The sequence below is a fragment of the Aquila chrysaetos genome, chromosome 20 (genome assembly GCF_900496995.4).
Source record: "Aquila chrysaetos chrysaetos chromosome 20, bAquChr1.4, whole genome shotgun sequence".
In the NCBI taxonomy this organism is placed as follows: domain Eukaryota; kingdom Metazoa; phylum Chordata; class Aves; order Accipitriformes; family Accipitridae; genus Aquila; species Aquila chrysaetos.
The window spans coordinates 1,961,276-1,978,806 of record NC_044023.1 but is presented as its reverse complement, the minus strand read 5'-3'; the positions used below and the strand labels follow the sequence as shown (position 1 = coordinate 1,978,806).

Genomic DNA, 17,531 nt, shown 5'->3' with positions numbered 1-17,531 from the left:
AGCAAGCAAGTGGCTGGGTGGTGCTTAGTTGACGGCTGGGGTTAAACCACAACACCACATTACACCATCCTGCTCTCTCCTAAGCTTATTCCAGCATTACCTAAAGCTCCCCTATGCAAAAAGCAAACCACTGCATTTTCTTCTAGTACTACACATGTATTTCACCTTGCTAACAGGCATGACCCTATGATTTTAAGGTCTAGTCACAAACTTAAACACATATACATGGACATAGACGATCTCTCTGCCCCCAAGCCACACAGTCTAATTAAAACAGACAACAAAGACTCTAGTCAAATATTTCTTTTAAAGCTGCTGGAGTCCAATGGAAACAAGATCAACCCTAAAACCCAGTTAATAATAATTTTCCTTTTGGAGTGGGACTGTTTTCTCAGCGAGGCATAAAACCCCTCATTCAGGCCTTGCGCATACGTAAGGAGCTGTAGTACAACTGGTCCAGTGTAGTCAATGCAATACACTGCTGTTCAGTGCGGCGGCACTGAGAGCGCGTAGAAATGCTTTTACCAGAGCAGCTTACATGCAGAGGGAAAAAGCAAACTCACTCTACTGGTAAAAAACACATTGAGGCTGACTGAAATCTCCAGCAGGGGCTGCCTGGGCTTCACAGTCTTCTAGACAGGGAAAGAGGCAGAGAGGAAGAAAGACTGGTAGAGCCTCATACTTGATGGATAAGAACATGAGCCAGAATGGTTACTGAAGCCTTCCAAAACACAGGGAGAGTTTCAGGATTTCTGAAGGATATCAGAAAAGCAAATAAAGGTGGTAGAGATCTTTTTCCACAAAGGAAAAATTCTTTTTTTTTTATGCTCTCAAACTCATTGGTGTCGCTGCCAAAGAAAATAGGATCTGTTAAAACAACTGAACACATTAATTGAAAATACTCATAGTACTGTAACAAAGAGGAATATTACTTTGCATTACGCTAGCATTCAACCTACATATTCTGAACAGTAGTAAGGTCACTGATAAAAGAAAGAAGTGGATGTTTACATGTGAGAACAACTTGCATGTTAAACTTCACAAAAATAGCCACACCCAAGCGCTCCAGGAACCTTTGAAGCTAAGTCTGAGTAGGAACATACACCTTTATAACTTCAGAGTTTTGCACAGGACTTTTCTCGGACATTTCCAGCAGTATGGAGGTTGGGATGAACATCTGTGCTGTAAAGACTTTTTCTCTGGATTTAAGCACTGGTCCAGTTTGTTTCAGGCATTCCCTCTGCTTCTGGTTCTAAACTCAGATCATAAATAAAATGACTTGCATCTTAATCAAATCCTCTCTCAGGGGTTATTTCGGTTTCTATTATATTGACTCACTGTCTGCTGGGAACTAAGGGACTTTTTAGCTTTATTTCAGGACCCCGATGATAAAAAGCTCTCCACAGTCTCATTCTGGTTGTAATGAAAGTTCACGCAAGAATTCAGGCTCTCTAAACTATTTCCTCAGCACAGAATAATTATGCAGTGTGAAATGCAGTAATTATTTAGATTATGTGATTTCTCAAGGGAAGCTTGTATGACAAAATGTACCATTCAAATCATATAACCATGTAACATGAAGAAACTATAGCACGAAGATGGCTAGCTATTTTTAAATATATAAAATTGCTGTGAGAACGCACAATCACCAAGCGTCTCGCTTAATAGCTCCATTCCTGGAATAAACTCTGCTGGAATCCACAGCAACTGCTTTTGGCAGGGAGCATGCAGCATGTCAAACACGAACCACTCAAAGAATGTGCCCAGCGATGCACAGCAGCCACAGCCTGTCATCTTATTTAAGTCGGCTGCATTTTCACATAACACACACAGGTAAGATTGTAGCACTACACTAGCTTAGAGACATTTGAAACTTCAGAGTTCTATTCTGCCATAAAAGCCACCTTCTTTTCTGCCCCCCTTCCCCTTTGTCTGAAGCAAATGATGCTTGTGGTCTGCTAAGAACACATGCTGTATCTCTGGATTTGGAAGATAAAATAAATAGAAAATTATGATAGGCAAGTAGTCATGAAAATAAGGTTTCTTTCATATTCCAACTTTTGCCTGCTTGTAAATAAGACAGAGGTACTTCCAAGACTCTGAAATCATGAAAACTCCACTTTCCTTGAAGATTTTTTGCAATAATCCTGTATTTTTTTTTTTCCACAGCTTTAGTATAAGGACAAGTAAGAATCTAGCCTAATAATAATCTCAGACTACTTAGAGTTAACCATGCAGGGGGAAAGAATACAAGCAGTAGGGCAGACGATCTTTAACACAGGCAGTTTTCAGACTTACCACAAAATAAAGTTTTATATATTCTTACCGTACCTGATTGTCCTGACAGAAATGCAGTATTTCCACATCAGATTCCACATTGCACTGCCATCTCCCTTCATGACCTTCTCTGAAGTGTTTGCAAAGTGAAAAAGATTCCAAGTAACTCAAGGAACAAGTAAGTTTAGCAGCACACGACTAAGTCCAAGGTTCATGCAGCAGCCAAGCACTGATTCACGATTTCCAAGTGATTCCTCCGACCTCCACTCAAACGAACTCAGAGAAGCCAGCTTTCTCATCTGAAGTCTCGGGTTACTTCTTTCTTCATGATTTACAAGACTTGTTGTTTACATTATTTGAAAGCCAGAAGAGATTATTAGAGGCTGTTCAGAAAGCTACATGTAATATTGCTCCAAGTTGTCAAGTAAGAGAAACCTACCTATGCAGCACCTGCGAAAAGTTATTCTAAATCATTTCAGTTCAAAAAAAAACAGTCCAGTAACCTCACTTACGAGAACTGTAAATGCTTCCCAAATACACACTAAATCAAATGGTTTAGGCTGAATAAACTCTCAACTGTTTGCAAAATTTCTTGCATACTGTAATAAACTTTTTAGTGCCAAAAGAAGTAATGAGTCATTTTCCAAAGCTGTATTTGAACACATACAAAGTTATGACTTTCAATACTGAATATCAGCTACGACACTTAGCCTATAAATTACATCCAAAAAAATGGCAAGATCTGATAAAACAAAACAAAACAAACTCAAAACAAAAAAACCAAAACCAAACCCCAACTTTCATTATGCATATGGAATCCTCTTACTGTGCTGAACAAGTTTAAACACACAGCATTTATCGCCAAAAGTTTGAATAGAACCTAAGCCTCAATACACACACAGAATCAACCTTAGAGAAAAGTATTATTATTGTTGTTGCAATTATTGTTAATCTTTTTAACTGAAGGACAAGCCCTTTAAATTCTGCCCTGGTTTCTCCAAGACCACCCTGAAAGTTAGTGTTGTTGCTATGACAGATTAAAACTTCCTAAGCCTTCGCTCAGCCCACTGAGACCACACTCTCTTCTCTACAATGAGGTCAACAGCACGATTATCAGGGGCTCTTCTGGATCAAAGACATTAGATACATGTTTATATTATAAAACTTAATTAAGCAAGAAACTAAGTTCATGCTGCTTTTTCATAGAACAGTATGCTTTTATGATTAAATGTCTGTTTTCTGTTGCACAACTCCATTTTGTGTAAGGCCATTTTATCTAGGATCTTGTGACTGTTACTACTATTCTGAAGTACATTCTGTTTCAGGGGTTTTCTGACAACTGTTCCCGGACCAAGCTATTGATGGCTCATAAAAAAAGTCAGAAGTAGTTCCACAGCATATTGTACATTTTAAATTGGTAGGCTCAATGAAGAAAAATTACATTAGAAAACATACATCTGTTCTTAACACAATCATTGAAATACATTTCAACAGTGGAAAAAGTTACGTAAGTTCAGGCAGACCAGCTGAACCCTGTCCATCACCTTAACTTGCAAATTTGAGAGATGAAGTGCCTACAAGATAGATTTTCTGATTTTTTGTATGGTATACACTTTAAATATTTCATTTAGCATAAATAAGCCCATTATATACAGAGTATAAAACTAGTAGTTTATTTTCTGTGTAGTATAAAGGTATCAAACAGCATGCTCAGTTGTGTCAACTACATCTCTTTGAGCTTACACTGGAGGCTTCAATGTAGCTGACGTATTTAGATTATAGATTCCTTGATTCTCCTTCAGTTGGAATATTTTGATATTACCAGCATCTTCAGGAACAGTATTTTTATCTGTCTCTAAAGGTAGATTAAGATGGATGAGATCTACAAGAGAACAGTATTTTAATCACCTTCTTCATCCATGTTTCTAAAATTTGTGCACAACCAGCGGCCAAATGGATTAAAATAACATGTGACAGCATCATAGGACAGAAGTGAGATGCTGTGGGATGGTTTGTGTGTGGGTTGTTTTTTGTTTTGTTTTGTTTTTTAAATCATTGCTGCAGCATTTCCCATGGAAAGGAGACTATTTATAAAATAGTGTAGAGAGTATCTCAGCTCCTGTCCCGATGAGCTGAGTTTGTCCACTAATTCCCAGAGAGACCTGGACAAATCAAGGTAGCCCCCCCACTAAGAAAGCATTAATTCTGCTGGGAATGGCAGGCCCAAATTTGGAATATAGAACTGACAGACAACCTGTAAAGACAAAATAATATACATCCAGAAAATGCTGAATACTATATAATAATAATAATAATAATAATAATAATAATAATAATAATAATGCGTTAACATGACTCTAATATTTCAGTTCTATGATTAAATCTCAGATGTAAATAAATGCTATTTATTCTGGTGTAAATACGAAGAACAGATTGCTGTAAAATGCTCCTTGAAATGGTATTTGAGAGTTATGCTTAAACCTAAGAGCATCTTGTAAAGCTTCAGGAGGGCAGGGAGAACAATGCTAGATGTGACCAAGTGTGGGTGCTAATAGCCTCAGCTAACAGCTGGTGATTTCTGTACCTACACAGATGTGAAGAGCTGGTGATGAATCAAAACCTATGGCTAATTCTGTCTCTCATGGTGCGCTGCCTTTTCTAAAAACAGCTCCTTTGTAATATGATTACCAAGGAGGTAACAGAACGGATATCAAAGAGGAAACTGACTGATCAACTATTTCTTACCATTAAGAAAAACCTTATTCAGGAATAGAGGAACTTTTCCAGCAGCAATAAGACAGTAAGTCCCTTTTGTCTTAGCTGTTTACTTTTTTCTCCTTTGTTCACAGTGACATTACTATGCCTGAAACAAGGCACAGATTAGCATATCAAATGATTTCACTTTTTTGAAGGCTTGTTTGCTTTCACTGTATGACAAGTCAAGATGAGCCCCAGCACTGCAGGGGCCTTTTGGCACCACGTCTGTCTTTGACATGGATTTTCCATTTTGTACATCAATCATAATCTATTGTAATGATTCCAGTGACAATCTTCTCCCACACTCACACGTTTGGCCAAGAAATCCTAGCCAACGCAGAGACTGTGGGTTGGTAACAAGGGCTGTTTGGAGACAGTTGCTGCCTGGCTGGTTTATTATTCCTCTTTGGGTGTGGCAATGAAAACTTCAGTTATCTCTTCCCCTTGAAATAAAACAACAGATTCCATTCATGGGACATCACTGCGTCCACCCAGTCACACCGTGTATGGGACCATGCTCTGTATGAGGCGGAACTCCCCAGACAAATATACTTAGTTTGCTCATCTTTTTTTCTCCCATAATACTCCCTGGAATCTTTATTAGATATGCCCTGCTTGCAAGCATCTACAGCACAGCTCTCATTCTCAGTAGCCATGTCAGCACCGCTATGTCTGGACCCACAGCAGTGCCCTGCTAACGGTTCACATACTACAGGCTGCCTTCATCCTGCCAACTTGTAACAGGAAGGTGCAAGAAGTTCTGCCTACTCCCAAAATTTCTTCCCACTTCAGTACACTGGCTTTTCCAAACCCAGCATCATTATGTCTCCCTAGGACACTGAGTGACTGTTTTATTTTCAGTGGACGTATTATGTATTAATAGGAACAATTATCAAGTGCTGCCCCCTGCACGAGAAGGTCACATTGTTCTTCAGTTTTCCCCCAGTTTATTTACACATTTCTACATTGAGTGGACAGACCAGGTCTCTTGGAGCTGCCTTTCACTGTCCGTAAAACAGGGAAAGCAATTCTCAACTTTATAAAATGTTCCTCAACCTTTTTAGGAAGAAATCTTTAGTTTAAACAGCCGCAATCACTAATTCAAAGACGATACTGATACCGGCACTCTCAAGTGGTTTACGAGAACTGAGCAAATAGTTGAGGCAACTGAAGGTGCGTTCATTCTTAACTATCCCTGCCCCACTGAGGCGTTATTGCTGCTTATTGCAAAGTCAGCATAACAGACTGTCTGCTGCTGAGCTACTCTGGATCTGCAGTCTAGAGCACTGGCTGAAACTGCTGATGCAGGTGGGTTTGCACCAAGACGACCTGAAACAGCTGAGACACACACATCTTTTGTTTTGCAGGCTGTACACAGAAGCGGTGAGCTCTTGCAGGGGAGTAAAAACAACTGGAAGAATCAATATCTCAAAAACGCTGGAACAAAATTCACCAGAAGTTGTTTGTCAGAGCCCTCAGCTTGGTCACTACCAAGCACATACCACACAATAGTAGGATTCTCCCAACGGTTTTGATTGCTACAAGAACCCAGAGCAACTACTAGCCCTCTCTGTGATGGAGAGTACTTAAGGATTCTTTAAAAAAAAAACCCAAAAGAAAAAAAAAAGTCGGGGGAAGGTAGGGAGGTAATGGACACAAAAGAACTGGAGGATTTTAATCCATTTTCTATATTTTACATCGGAAACAAAGCTGCTGCAGGCGAAGATATTACAGGGGACATAAATCATTCTAAGTATTTAAAAATGCTAGAGCTAAGATTCCTTTACAAGTTGTAGGTGGTATATGACTTTTAAATTATATTGATGGAAAGGCAACGCTTAATTTGGAGTCTCACATTCTATTACTCTCCCCCCTCCTGAGATTCATTCATATTTGGCATAAAAGCCTGCATGATAAGCAAAGTGCTCTGCTGGTACAGCCAGGGAGAGGAGGTGAGTGTCAAGCCCCTGTCACGGAAGTTACTATGAAGTGGCTCAGAGAAACTGTGCACCCAGGACACCTTATCTGATTTGCTTTTGATAAAGTCATGTGCTCCAGATGCATGCATCACTTGACACATGACACGTTTGCAGCTAAGATAATCTTAGTGCCTTAACTGTGCACAGGCTTATCCTAAATTAGGTTAGCATAACATTCCTATGAAAAGGGAAATGAGTACACTGCAGCCTTTAAGATTGAAGAAGGCAATTTGCTTATTTTCCTGAAGTTTCTCCCAGGACAAAATGATCACAAAACAGAATTTAACAGCATTTCTACTATTATGTAGATTATATTTATAGGTCATTTGACAAAAGGAAAATGTGAGTGTTAGAGCTAGCATGTTTTTGGTTGTCAGGACAGTTCCAGACCTATTTTTAACTTAGGTAGCACTCCTTTTATACAACAGCTATTACCAATTAAGGATTGAAAGGAGTCTTACAAATAGATGAGTTTTAAATTTTTAGATTGAAAAGCATTCTGGCTTTTTAGACAATTTAGGGTATCTTTAAACCTTCAACTTGTAACAAGTCAACGTTTTTAGTAGATGGGAAAAGGGGTTTAAATTAAATATTTTCACCACACTTTCTCCTTAGCCTTCGCTGTATTTTCTTTTCTTCCCTTTTAAACTTCCTTTTCTGATTTTTCACAAACATTCCCAAGACTACACAAAACGCAACCTTTCCTGGGAGTTTATAGCAGTGACATCCACGTACGAGTCTTTCTGCGGAAGAAGGTCAGCATGATTTTGGCATTTTGATAAAGGGCATCCCCAACAATCTGGCAAGTTTGTGTTACTTCGAAGAGGCCCCTCCAGCACCCTTCCAGCTGCAGCTTCTGACAGACTCCTCGTGTGTCTCCAGGCCTCCACCACGCTCCCAGACTCCCTTTTCTGTGACTTAATCTTGGAAGACTATCAAAGGAAACTCAGAGAGCTTCCAATCCCTCTCTGCAGGGCATGTAGCCAAACGCACAATTAAAATGCGACTGCTCTAGGGTCTGCCCATCAGCTGCATCTAAGTACAGTAGAGACCAGATAAGGAAAGAAAAGCCTGGCAAACAACGTGCACTCCAGGGGCGCAGCGAAAGGGCAAGCACCACCAGCTACGCGTGTGAGAGTCCCAGCACAGATACCACAGTTCTTCAAAACCCTAACAGGAATCTTTGAAGCTCTGTTTGTAGAAGGCTAAAATCTGCACAAGTGTGGAGAACGGAGAACCTGAGGACTCACCGATGGTTCCTGGGTGAGAGGGAAGGAGGTGAAGAAAAGGAAGGTTTCAGAAAGGCTAGAGACTTGACTTACTGAAGACTGCAGAGAGGCAGAAAAAAGAAAGGCATATACACAAAGAACTGTCTCCAGTCTGAAACCCGGTTTATCAGTTACAGCAGTGGTAAGGGGAGACAAATCACACAGCCTTATATATTCCTGCAGGATTTTTGCTCAGCAATACCCAAGTCCCACAGCATGCCTTGGTAAAATCATGGGATGGAAAGTTAAGGGATCCTATAAGATGTGTGTCCACCAGGTAGGAAGAAAGAGAGCCCGGAAAGTTAAGACAAACCAGAAATATGAATTTAAGGCATATGAACAACACATTTTGAACACACACATGGAGATTCTCTTTTAGATACAAAATAGCATTAATCACATTACAATGAAGGATTCAACCAGATTAACAGGTATTTGGGGTATTTTAATTTAAATTTCTCAGCTTGAAATCACTTTACTTCCCTGCGTGTAGACAAGTCCTCTGTTTTTAAGGCATTTTGCTATTTTGTATATTTATTTGAGGGTTTTCTCTTAATCACTTTTATGCTGAGTGTGGGAATACTGCAATCTCCACTGTTTGCAGGCTGTACTTCAAGAGGGTGGTAGATTTGGGGGGATAAGGAGGAGGAGAAAATTTTATGCTCTCAGCTGCTCTGCAATTGCACAAACATTGCCAACACAAATCTCCAGAGAGAGAGCTGTACTATAGGCATATGACTCAGCCCTGGTCTGGATGAAGTCACTGTCAAGTGAAAGCAAACTATTTGTTTCTAACAACATATATGGTGAACTCTAAATGCAAGTTCAAGACAAAGCTTCAGTAATTTTTCCCACCAACTTTGCTATTGTTTTTTTTTCAAGATATTGCAAAGGAGCTCATAATTTAAATGACAGCAAGAAGAAAAGCAAACCAACTGACATCACTGTCTCTAAGTGCGCAAAAGAAGTTCCCTGCTCTCATGAACTAGAACCTAAGGATTTTTTTCTCCCTGCTCACCCTAACTGAGATTTGTAACTAGTCTACAGCTACTGTTTCCAGGAATACAGGATTACAGTATCATATATAAACCACTTTTTTTCCTTTGTTAAATCTGTTTTTAAATAATGAGTGTAACAATAGCCTTCCCTTTAACTATGTAGTAACACATGACCATTGAGTTCTTCGCATCTTTTTTTATGCTGCATTTTACTTAAAGGAAACAGCAGTACTGCTCTGTGACTATTAGCAAGCACATTACCTGGCACATCTGAACCCACCTCACGTAATCCTAGAAGCAGAGTCCACACTCTTAACACCAGAAATGAGGAACAAAGACTACCAAAGCACGTTCTTTTTAACAAAGAGTTAACCTAGAGGACAAACCTGACATAGATAATTTAAAGAACATGTGCTGTCTTTGAAATTGCATCTACATTAAGACTGGCAATTCCTTTAATGGCTTCAAATGCTACGAATTTGTCGTGGATAACAGAGTGGGAAAGAGGATGAGCACAGAGCTGCAGGTGCCCTGCAGCATGCAATATTAGAGTGGCTTTAAGTAGCTTCTGACACTCAGTTACTTTGTGATATTCTAGTATGGCAGCAATAAGCTGCTTCTACCAAGAAAATTCATGAAAGCATTTTCATTTATAATCATCACTGAAACATCCTAATGGGACTGAATCATATACCAAAATACAGACCTATTCTTGCCCCAAGATGGGCTTAAGCACATGATTCAATCTATCCTGAATCACAATGTTGGAACTGCTAGTCCCAACTGAAGACTAGCTGAAACAACTTCAACTAATCCCTGCTTCAAAAAACCCGTCATCTCTCACTTATCTTATTCCATTGGGGTGGCTAGAATCAGATGCTTGTTAGAAATGGCCCTAATTGCTCTGTAACAGACTCATGCCTCCTTTAGAGAGATGAAACTGACAAAAGAAAAATAAAAAATGAGAAGAAATAATTTTAAAATAATTTTGTTCTTCAGGCAACTGGATTCCATTAAAGTAGCCTTTACAAACTCGGCACTTTATGTTTTTTAAAATGCTCTTATCTTGGCAAGAAGAGAGAAGACATTCTGGGAGAAAAAATCCCCCCCAAACTACAGATTATAGTTGCCTTCACTGCCAGTCACAAATTTTCTCACCTTATGCTTTATCTTTAATGCAATGTTAATGGTAACAATTTCTCGCTTGGGCTATTACACACCAGCTGGCAGAAGCACAGCACGATGCACCCACTGGCTAAAGAAAATCTTCACTTTCACATGCTAAACCTGAAGTCACATGATTTTATAATAATCCATTGAGTAAAGCATGACACGTTCATCCTCAAAATCCCACAGAAACCCTACAGTGATCTGCTCATCTTACACTTTAATCTGTTACAGAAATACATCTCTACACTTCTAGTATTTGTATTCAAAGGATACCAAAAACCAGCACTAAAGTGAGGGGTTATCTAGCACTGACCAAGATGTACTCCGTGTTAATGGCAACAGAGAGTTGAAATTTGACTTTTGTAAATTATTGAATTACCAAACATTTTTTGGACCAGGTTTCTACCCCAATCCCCCCATTTGCTGTATACAATCTGCTACAGCTTGGATAAAAGCAGGCTGTTAGTTTACATACACACTATTGGAGGCATCAGCATCATTACCTTGCAGTAACGTTGTTTTGTGAATATACATGTGATGGGCAAAGTCCTGGCTACTGAAACCACTGCCAAATTTAAGAAACAGACTAAAAGCGCAGTTGATTTATTTTGTCCTATTTCCCCCTTGGCCTTGCTGTGTTGAGGAAACATACCTCACTAAATCAATTTTCACAAAGGACTGCAAACTCTACAGAAGCCCTCTACTCTAGGTTGGGTGTCTGCCCTTAGCTGGGCTTCTCTTCAGGAATGTCACATGCACAGCTTGCTATAAAGAGTTTTGGACCTGGATTTTTACCTTGTATACCTGAATATATTTGAAAACCAGCACCTTAGAAGACAAAAATTGTCCTAATTTTACTCTGTCCCATTATCCAGAAACACTAGTTTCTTGCAGTGCCCCAACTGGCACTACAGCTACAGGCAGCGAGAGGGACTGGCTCATTTGCCCTGTCCTCCAGTCCTGCTCCCAGCCCCACAGCTCAGGCAGCAGGGACAGGCCACCACCACAGTCTGCCTGAGCCTCTGGGTGTAATCTTGTTCTCAAGAGTTTGAGGAAGAAGCACACTTCCCAAACAGCAACATAGTGTGCCATGCCTATCCTGCCACGCAGCTCCATACGTTCAGGGTGTACATGTTGTGAGTGCACACAACCAGCCCAAGCAGTGAACACTGCTACGCAAGAAAGTTGCAAGACCTAACACACCGCGCACGGACTTCTCTTGAAGTCCGTGGATTTCAATATAGATGAACAGTTCCGTGCAAGCGGCTCCTAGTGGAAGACAGAATTATACCATAAATCGGACTTGTCCATGTCAGGCAACAGACATGATCCCACAAGACTTCCCTGAGTAACAAAAGCTAAACAAACCAGCTTGATTTATGAATGTAGAGCAGCTAGCCACAGAGCTTCTGAAGCAACAAGAAACGTTCACCACAGTTTTGAGCACTGACTGCAACTGAAAATAAAAGTCATGCTCTGCTCTGACACTCCACAAAAGGAAAGAGAACAGTCACATTTCTTGTCATGTACGGCTTGCTAAGCACTGCTGGGGAGGGTGAGTGCACGAGAAGTGATGAGCAGAGCTCTCATGGCCAAGCAACGAGTCTCTGAGTCACCCCACAGGATCAGGAACACACGGCTTAAGTGGGAGGTGGGCAGCTATTCCACAGCATCCCTATGTCTGCTCTGAGAAGTCATCTGCTGTCATAGCACTACCTGTGCAGGGGGAAGGCTTAGGGGTTTGGTACTGCTTCCGCACGACTTGTTACTGCACCTCTTCACCTGAAGCCGTGGCTGGTCACCAGGTAATAGCGGTGGCACGAGAGAATATCATACAGGGATGTCTGAAGTTTGCTCCTGCCTACATTCACTGACACATCTTTCCCCGCACCATCAAGGTGTAACAGAGGGCAGGCAATAACCCTAGTGCTAATACTAAAAAATCCATGCAGTAAGACCCATGTAATAGAAATGCTACTCAAGTCCTGTTTTGGTTATCTCATTTTATACATAAAAGTAAGAAATACATATACCCAGGCACACACAAAACTCTTCCCCACACCCCTTTGGCTCTTTTCCAAAAGCATTTTAAACAATCTACAATTACAAATAAAAAGTAATTGAAAGTAAGTCTCAAGAAAGTTTGTTTGGGTTTTGGTTGGGGTTTTTTTTTTCCTTTTTAATATGAACTTCCTTGCATTTAGGTTTGTTATTCTGGACCATTTGCTTTTCATGCTTGTTTATCACTGTGCTTTAATCAAGAAATTATTTTGTTTAAAATGTGAGAAAGTTGCAACTTTCCTTCAATTTTCCTTTTCTCAAAATGATGAGAGCAAAGCGCTTCTAAGTGCTTAAGTCCTCTTTTTACTTCTGTTCATACAAACACGCTCCAGGAGGAGGACTCAAGTACATCTAGGTTTTGATGACAAATAAATTAACTATCTGGAAGGAAATAAATGGACAGTCCTTAGCTATTACAGAGGTTAGGAGATGTAGAATAACTCTACAGTAATTCATTTACAACAAAGCTGGGATTTTGCCAGGAATCCAAGACATAAAGCTTTAGTTTAGCTGCATTTATTTGTGTCAAAACAGCCTGGCTACATTTCTATTATTTTATATGGTTTCTCAGCAAGGAAGACATTACAATGGTCTGGGAATAAGTTGGAAATTTTTTGGCTTAGAAATGAAATCTGTGAAAAGCTGCAAGAAGAGGAGAATAAAGCTATCTTTTGAAACTTCACAAGCTAGTGGTCACAGATGAGGGTCCTATATTACTCAATGCCAGAAAGTGCGGGGCACCCCTTAAACCTTGAAAAAGATTGGAACAGTTCCCTTTTCCAGCCTTCAGTCACTGCATGAAAAATTCAACTGCAATTAGCATTTAGTACAAAGCACTTTCTGTAGGCTGACAATAGGTAGTCAGACCAGAAAGTGTACATAACAAGAACGGAATCCCATTTTAAAGAATTGCATGGTTTTTGTTAACAATGACGTGATCCCCACTTTTTCCCCAGAAAATTCAAACACACATAATTCCCTCTGCTTAGTAGTGTACATCAAGAGCAAGAAAACAGAAGTTTAGATTAAAAGCATCAGGGTAAGTTCAGGGACATGTTAAATGGAATTGCTTATTTTGCTGTTCCATTAAATAGGCAAGCTCAATGCATCTGACACCCAGTCCTATTCTTTATGATCACTATTCACCATCAATCATTTAAGCTGTATGTCAGACCTGCCTAAGTGAAGTGCCCAATGCTCTGAATGACTCTGATGTGCACTTTGAGCTGGAAGGAAGATGAAAGATGAACTATTATATTACTAAATATCTCTGGGAAAAAAGGATCTTCTCTGCACTACATAAATTTCCATGACATTTCAATTAATCTCCTACTGCTATTTACAGTCTGTATACTACACAACACACGCTACCGTGCCTAAGGATAAAATATCAGAGAAGAAAAAGTACTAATTGAGTCTTAGCTGAGATGATGTGACAAAGTAAATGTTAAAACCAAACAGCATCATCACCTTTCACATCTGCATGCACAGAGACAAAAGTGGCTGATAATTAATGCAATAAAAAAGCAGCTTTACAATCTTTGTCACAAGTTCTCATTAATTCTCTACCACTCCCTTTTCCCCTGCATATTTGCCTTTCAGCAATAGAGTAGAATAGCAAGCAAAAGCACTGGTGGCATCATGTGCAGCCACCCAGTTCTGAAGAGCATTTCAGAGTTAATGTTTTCTTACCTTTTATAGAAACCGTGAAGAGGCTGGAGACATAAAAACTGCCAGTAATCCAAGCAGAAGGCCTTTAACTTCAGCATTTTCAAATACTTCTGCTGCGGCAACTGTAGTGTGCAGCTAGGTTTTAGCAACACAAGACTTCTTTTTGTTATGATTTGAATGACTCAAATCCAGTCCAACACACTCCTCTCCTTATTGCTGCAGCGTGTTTCTAATTGCTACCAATATATGCAGCTAGTCATGCACATGGCACAGCACCTGCACAGTTACAGTATCCTACTTTAATACAAAGAGGCAGTCGCACAAAGGATACAAATTCATGTGCGCTCTTTGATCCTGATTGCAGTTTATCTTTCCAAAGGTCCCCAGTGCTACTGGGATAACTGTTATTACACAGAAATCCCACTTCTCCTTTCGGCTATTTTAGGCCATTCTAAAAGCCCTCTGGTCAAGCAACGTGTATATATTCCGGTTAAGGTTTTTGAAGGACCTTTGGAAAGCATCCTTGAAGCTCACGGAACTTCGGAAAATGCAAGCAATTATCTCAATCAGATCTGACAACAACTGCCCTATAATCACAGCAGTGCTATGATCCCATCACACGGGAACTGCAGGCTTTTTCCCTTTTTCTTTTTTTTTTTTTTTTTTTTTTTTTAAATAGAGCAGCACACAACTCTGTTAATCAGCTCCTCCTGTGTAAATCACATCAGCTCCATTGTCTGCCCGCACCTATGAAAACTGTGGGCTCCTTATGACAGGGGAGGGAAAAAAAAAAAGAAAAAGAAAAAACCCCAACCCCCCCCCGCGAAGCCCCGCCAGGCAGAAGTGCAGGCCCTCCCCACTGACGACCCAAATCACGCTTATCTTATTCCCACCACACTTCGCCAGTTAGGTCTGTGTGAAGAAAAACTAATCACCGGAGCCACATGGTGCGCAGCGGGGCAGCCCCCCGCCGCAGCCCGGCCGATGACGCCGCCCCGGCCGGCTGCCGGCGTTGCCGGGGCAGCGGGGACGGGCCGGCGGGCAGCCGGCGGGCAGCGGCCGCCGCCGCCATTGGCCCCCGGGGCAGGGAGGGCTCGGGCCGGGGCCCGGGGCTCGGCGGCGGGCTCCGGGCGGAGCGGGGGCCCGGGGGCCGGGGCTCGGCGGCGGCGGGCTCCGGGCGGAGCGGGGGCCCGGGCCCGGGCGGCCCCCAGCAGCCCCTGAGCCGCGCGGAGGCAGCGCCGCCCTGGTGGCGCGGGGAGCGCGAAGGAGCGGCGGGCTGCTGCCGAGGGGACGGCAAGGCGAGCAGCGCTCTGCTGCCCGAAACCTCGGGCTCGGCGGGATGAAAGCTGAGCGCTTTTCCTCTGGGGAGACAGGAGCCCACGCTTCGCGTCTGCCTCCTGGGAAAGACGCCGGCCCAATTCTACCGCCGCTCCCCCCCCCGCTTCTTTCCCCTCGACACCAACGTGCACGTTTACTTTGAAGGAGTTCCGCCAGCCTCGCAGGATTCTCCGGGCAAGAGTTAATAGCCCAGAACTGCTATTTTGCAGGGAACGCTACTGGCACAAGAGAGAACTTCAACAGCAATTTAACTTTTTTTTTTTTTTTTTTTTTTTTTTTAATTTTTGTTGTTGTGGTTAAATAACAAGTGTCCTAGTGGAGACAGACTGATCCTTATGCCCGGTCTACTTCTGCAGAAACTACAGTTTGGGCATTTCTCATTCTGTTGAGTTTCTGAAAATCACTACTAGTAAACATTCAGGATATCACTTGCAACAGTATCAAAAAGGTATAGGAACTTCGGAGTTCAACAGATGCAACAACAAAACCAAAGTCAGAACCTGAAGAAAGGCTTAAAAGCAAAGACTGGCACCTGGACAGGTGTTGTGGGGGTTTGTGTTGTTGTTGTTTTGTTGTTTGGTCTTTTTCAATAAAAATAAATTTTAACACTGTTTAAAAAATATGAAAAGAAAACCAAACCCCTAAAGCTTAACTTGAGGCTCTTGCCCATGTAGACACATCTAGTTCCCCAAGTGCCTGGATAATAAGCTATATTTAGGGATCCCTTCAGTTTCTGGTCTTACTCATTGTCACTTTTCGGTTGCATAAGTGCCTTGCAACTTCTTAGAAAACTGGTTTGTGCAAGTTTACCTGAAATGAAATTATAAATATATTTGAGTAAGAACCGGCACTTTCTTTAGTGAAGTAAAGAAACAGGTAAATTATGCCCAGACAACATTCCAAAACGGTCATGTTGCACTTTGCCTGGTATTTCCCTAAAAACACATTGTACAGTATAGGGTGAGTGGTGGAAATAAACAGATCATGAGAAAAGCAACTTGCATGAAAAAGCACAAACGTGACGTGCATTTGATTTGGGCCTTTTAAAAAATAATTTCTTGTAAAGATTCTCTTTAAAATAATCAATTGCCTGTGATGCCTGCATTTACTCACTGTGATTTCTTTCAGACCAGCATCAGAGCTGGTACTGTTGCAGTGATTCCCAAGAAAACACCATTTCTTACTTTTGAGAAGCAAGCCCCCTAATAAAATTAAATACTGTGAAAGTTCAAGCCTATTCTTCTTCCTGACCTCATATTCCCTTGAGCTTCATTAGCTTGGCAATTTTCAAGACAATGATGCCATCATGCTAGCTAAAGATATTTAGGTTTTCATATCAAAATCTTCCACCCCAGCTTTTCATCCCTAATATCAGCCCCTGCTTTCCAGGGATAGTTTTAGCTAAAGCAGAACTGAACGAAAGGCCCTTGAGATCCAGTGCCTGCTGGCAAGCCCCAGCCTTCCCCAGTCTCCCTGGTGCTGCCTCCTGGCTTGGGTTGGGCTGGTCCATTACAAAGGCTATATGGTATACTGCCGAGAGGATAACACAAAAACCTTTTTCTCTTTACTTCCAAGAGCAAAGAGATAGCAAAAAAAGTCATGTTTGAGTTTTCCCTATTAGAACATTCTCCTGTCTGAATTTGAGATTCCTTTTAAAAAAAGGAAACAAGAAAAAAAAAAAAGAAGAAAAAAGCAGAAGCAGCAAGGAATGCCTCACCCCATGACCAAGAACAGCTATTCTCAGGCTCAATGAAGGAGAAGGGGAAAGCCATACCGAGACAATTAAGCTCAAGAGACACCATCCAAAGAATTGATCCCCAAATGAGAATTTTCTGAAAACTTATCCTTTGACCATTTACATTGCAAAGCAATTTCTTTCTCTCCATCATACCCTTTCGGGGGGGGGGGGGGAGCTATTTGTCACCTTAATTACTTACTTCTAAATACTGGGCTTTCAGTGAGTAGCAGCTATGTACCCATGAATTTTCTGACAGCAACCAACACTGATTATA

The 17,531-nt window shown here is 41.2% G+C and overlaps 1 protein-coding gene across 14 annotated transcripts in view; it reads right to left on the bottom strand.

The window, feature by feature from the left end:
• Positions 1 to 17,531, bottom strand: part of IQSEC1 (IQ motif and Sec7 domain ArfGEF 1) — a 357,083-nt gene that overhangs the window by 139,482 nt on the left and 200,070 nt on the right. Inside the window, exon 1 of one of the 14 annotated variants that reach the window (XM_030043635.2) lies at positions 14,203 to 14,312. The exons of the other annotated variants lie outside the window; for them this stretch is intronic. Within the exon in view, the coding sequence (XP_029899495.1) occupies positions 14,203 to 14,279 (77 nt within the window). The 5' untranslated portion in view covers positions 14,280 to 14,312. Of the gene's footprint in view, positions 1 to 14,202; positions 14,313 to 17,531 lie in introns of those variants that run through there. 14 annotated transcript variants of the gene reach the window in all.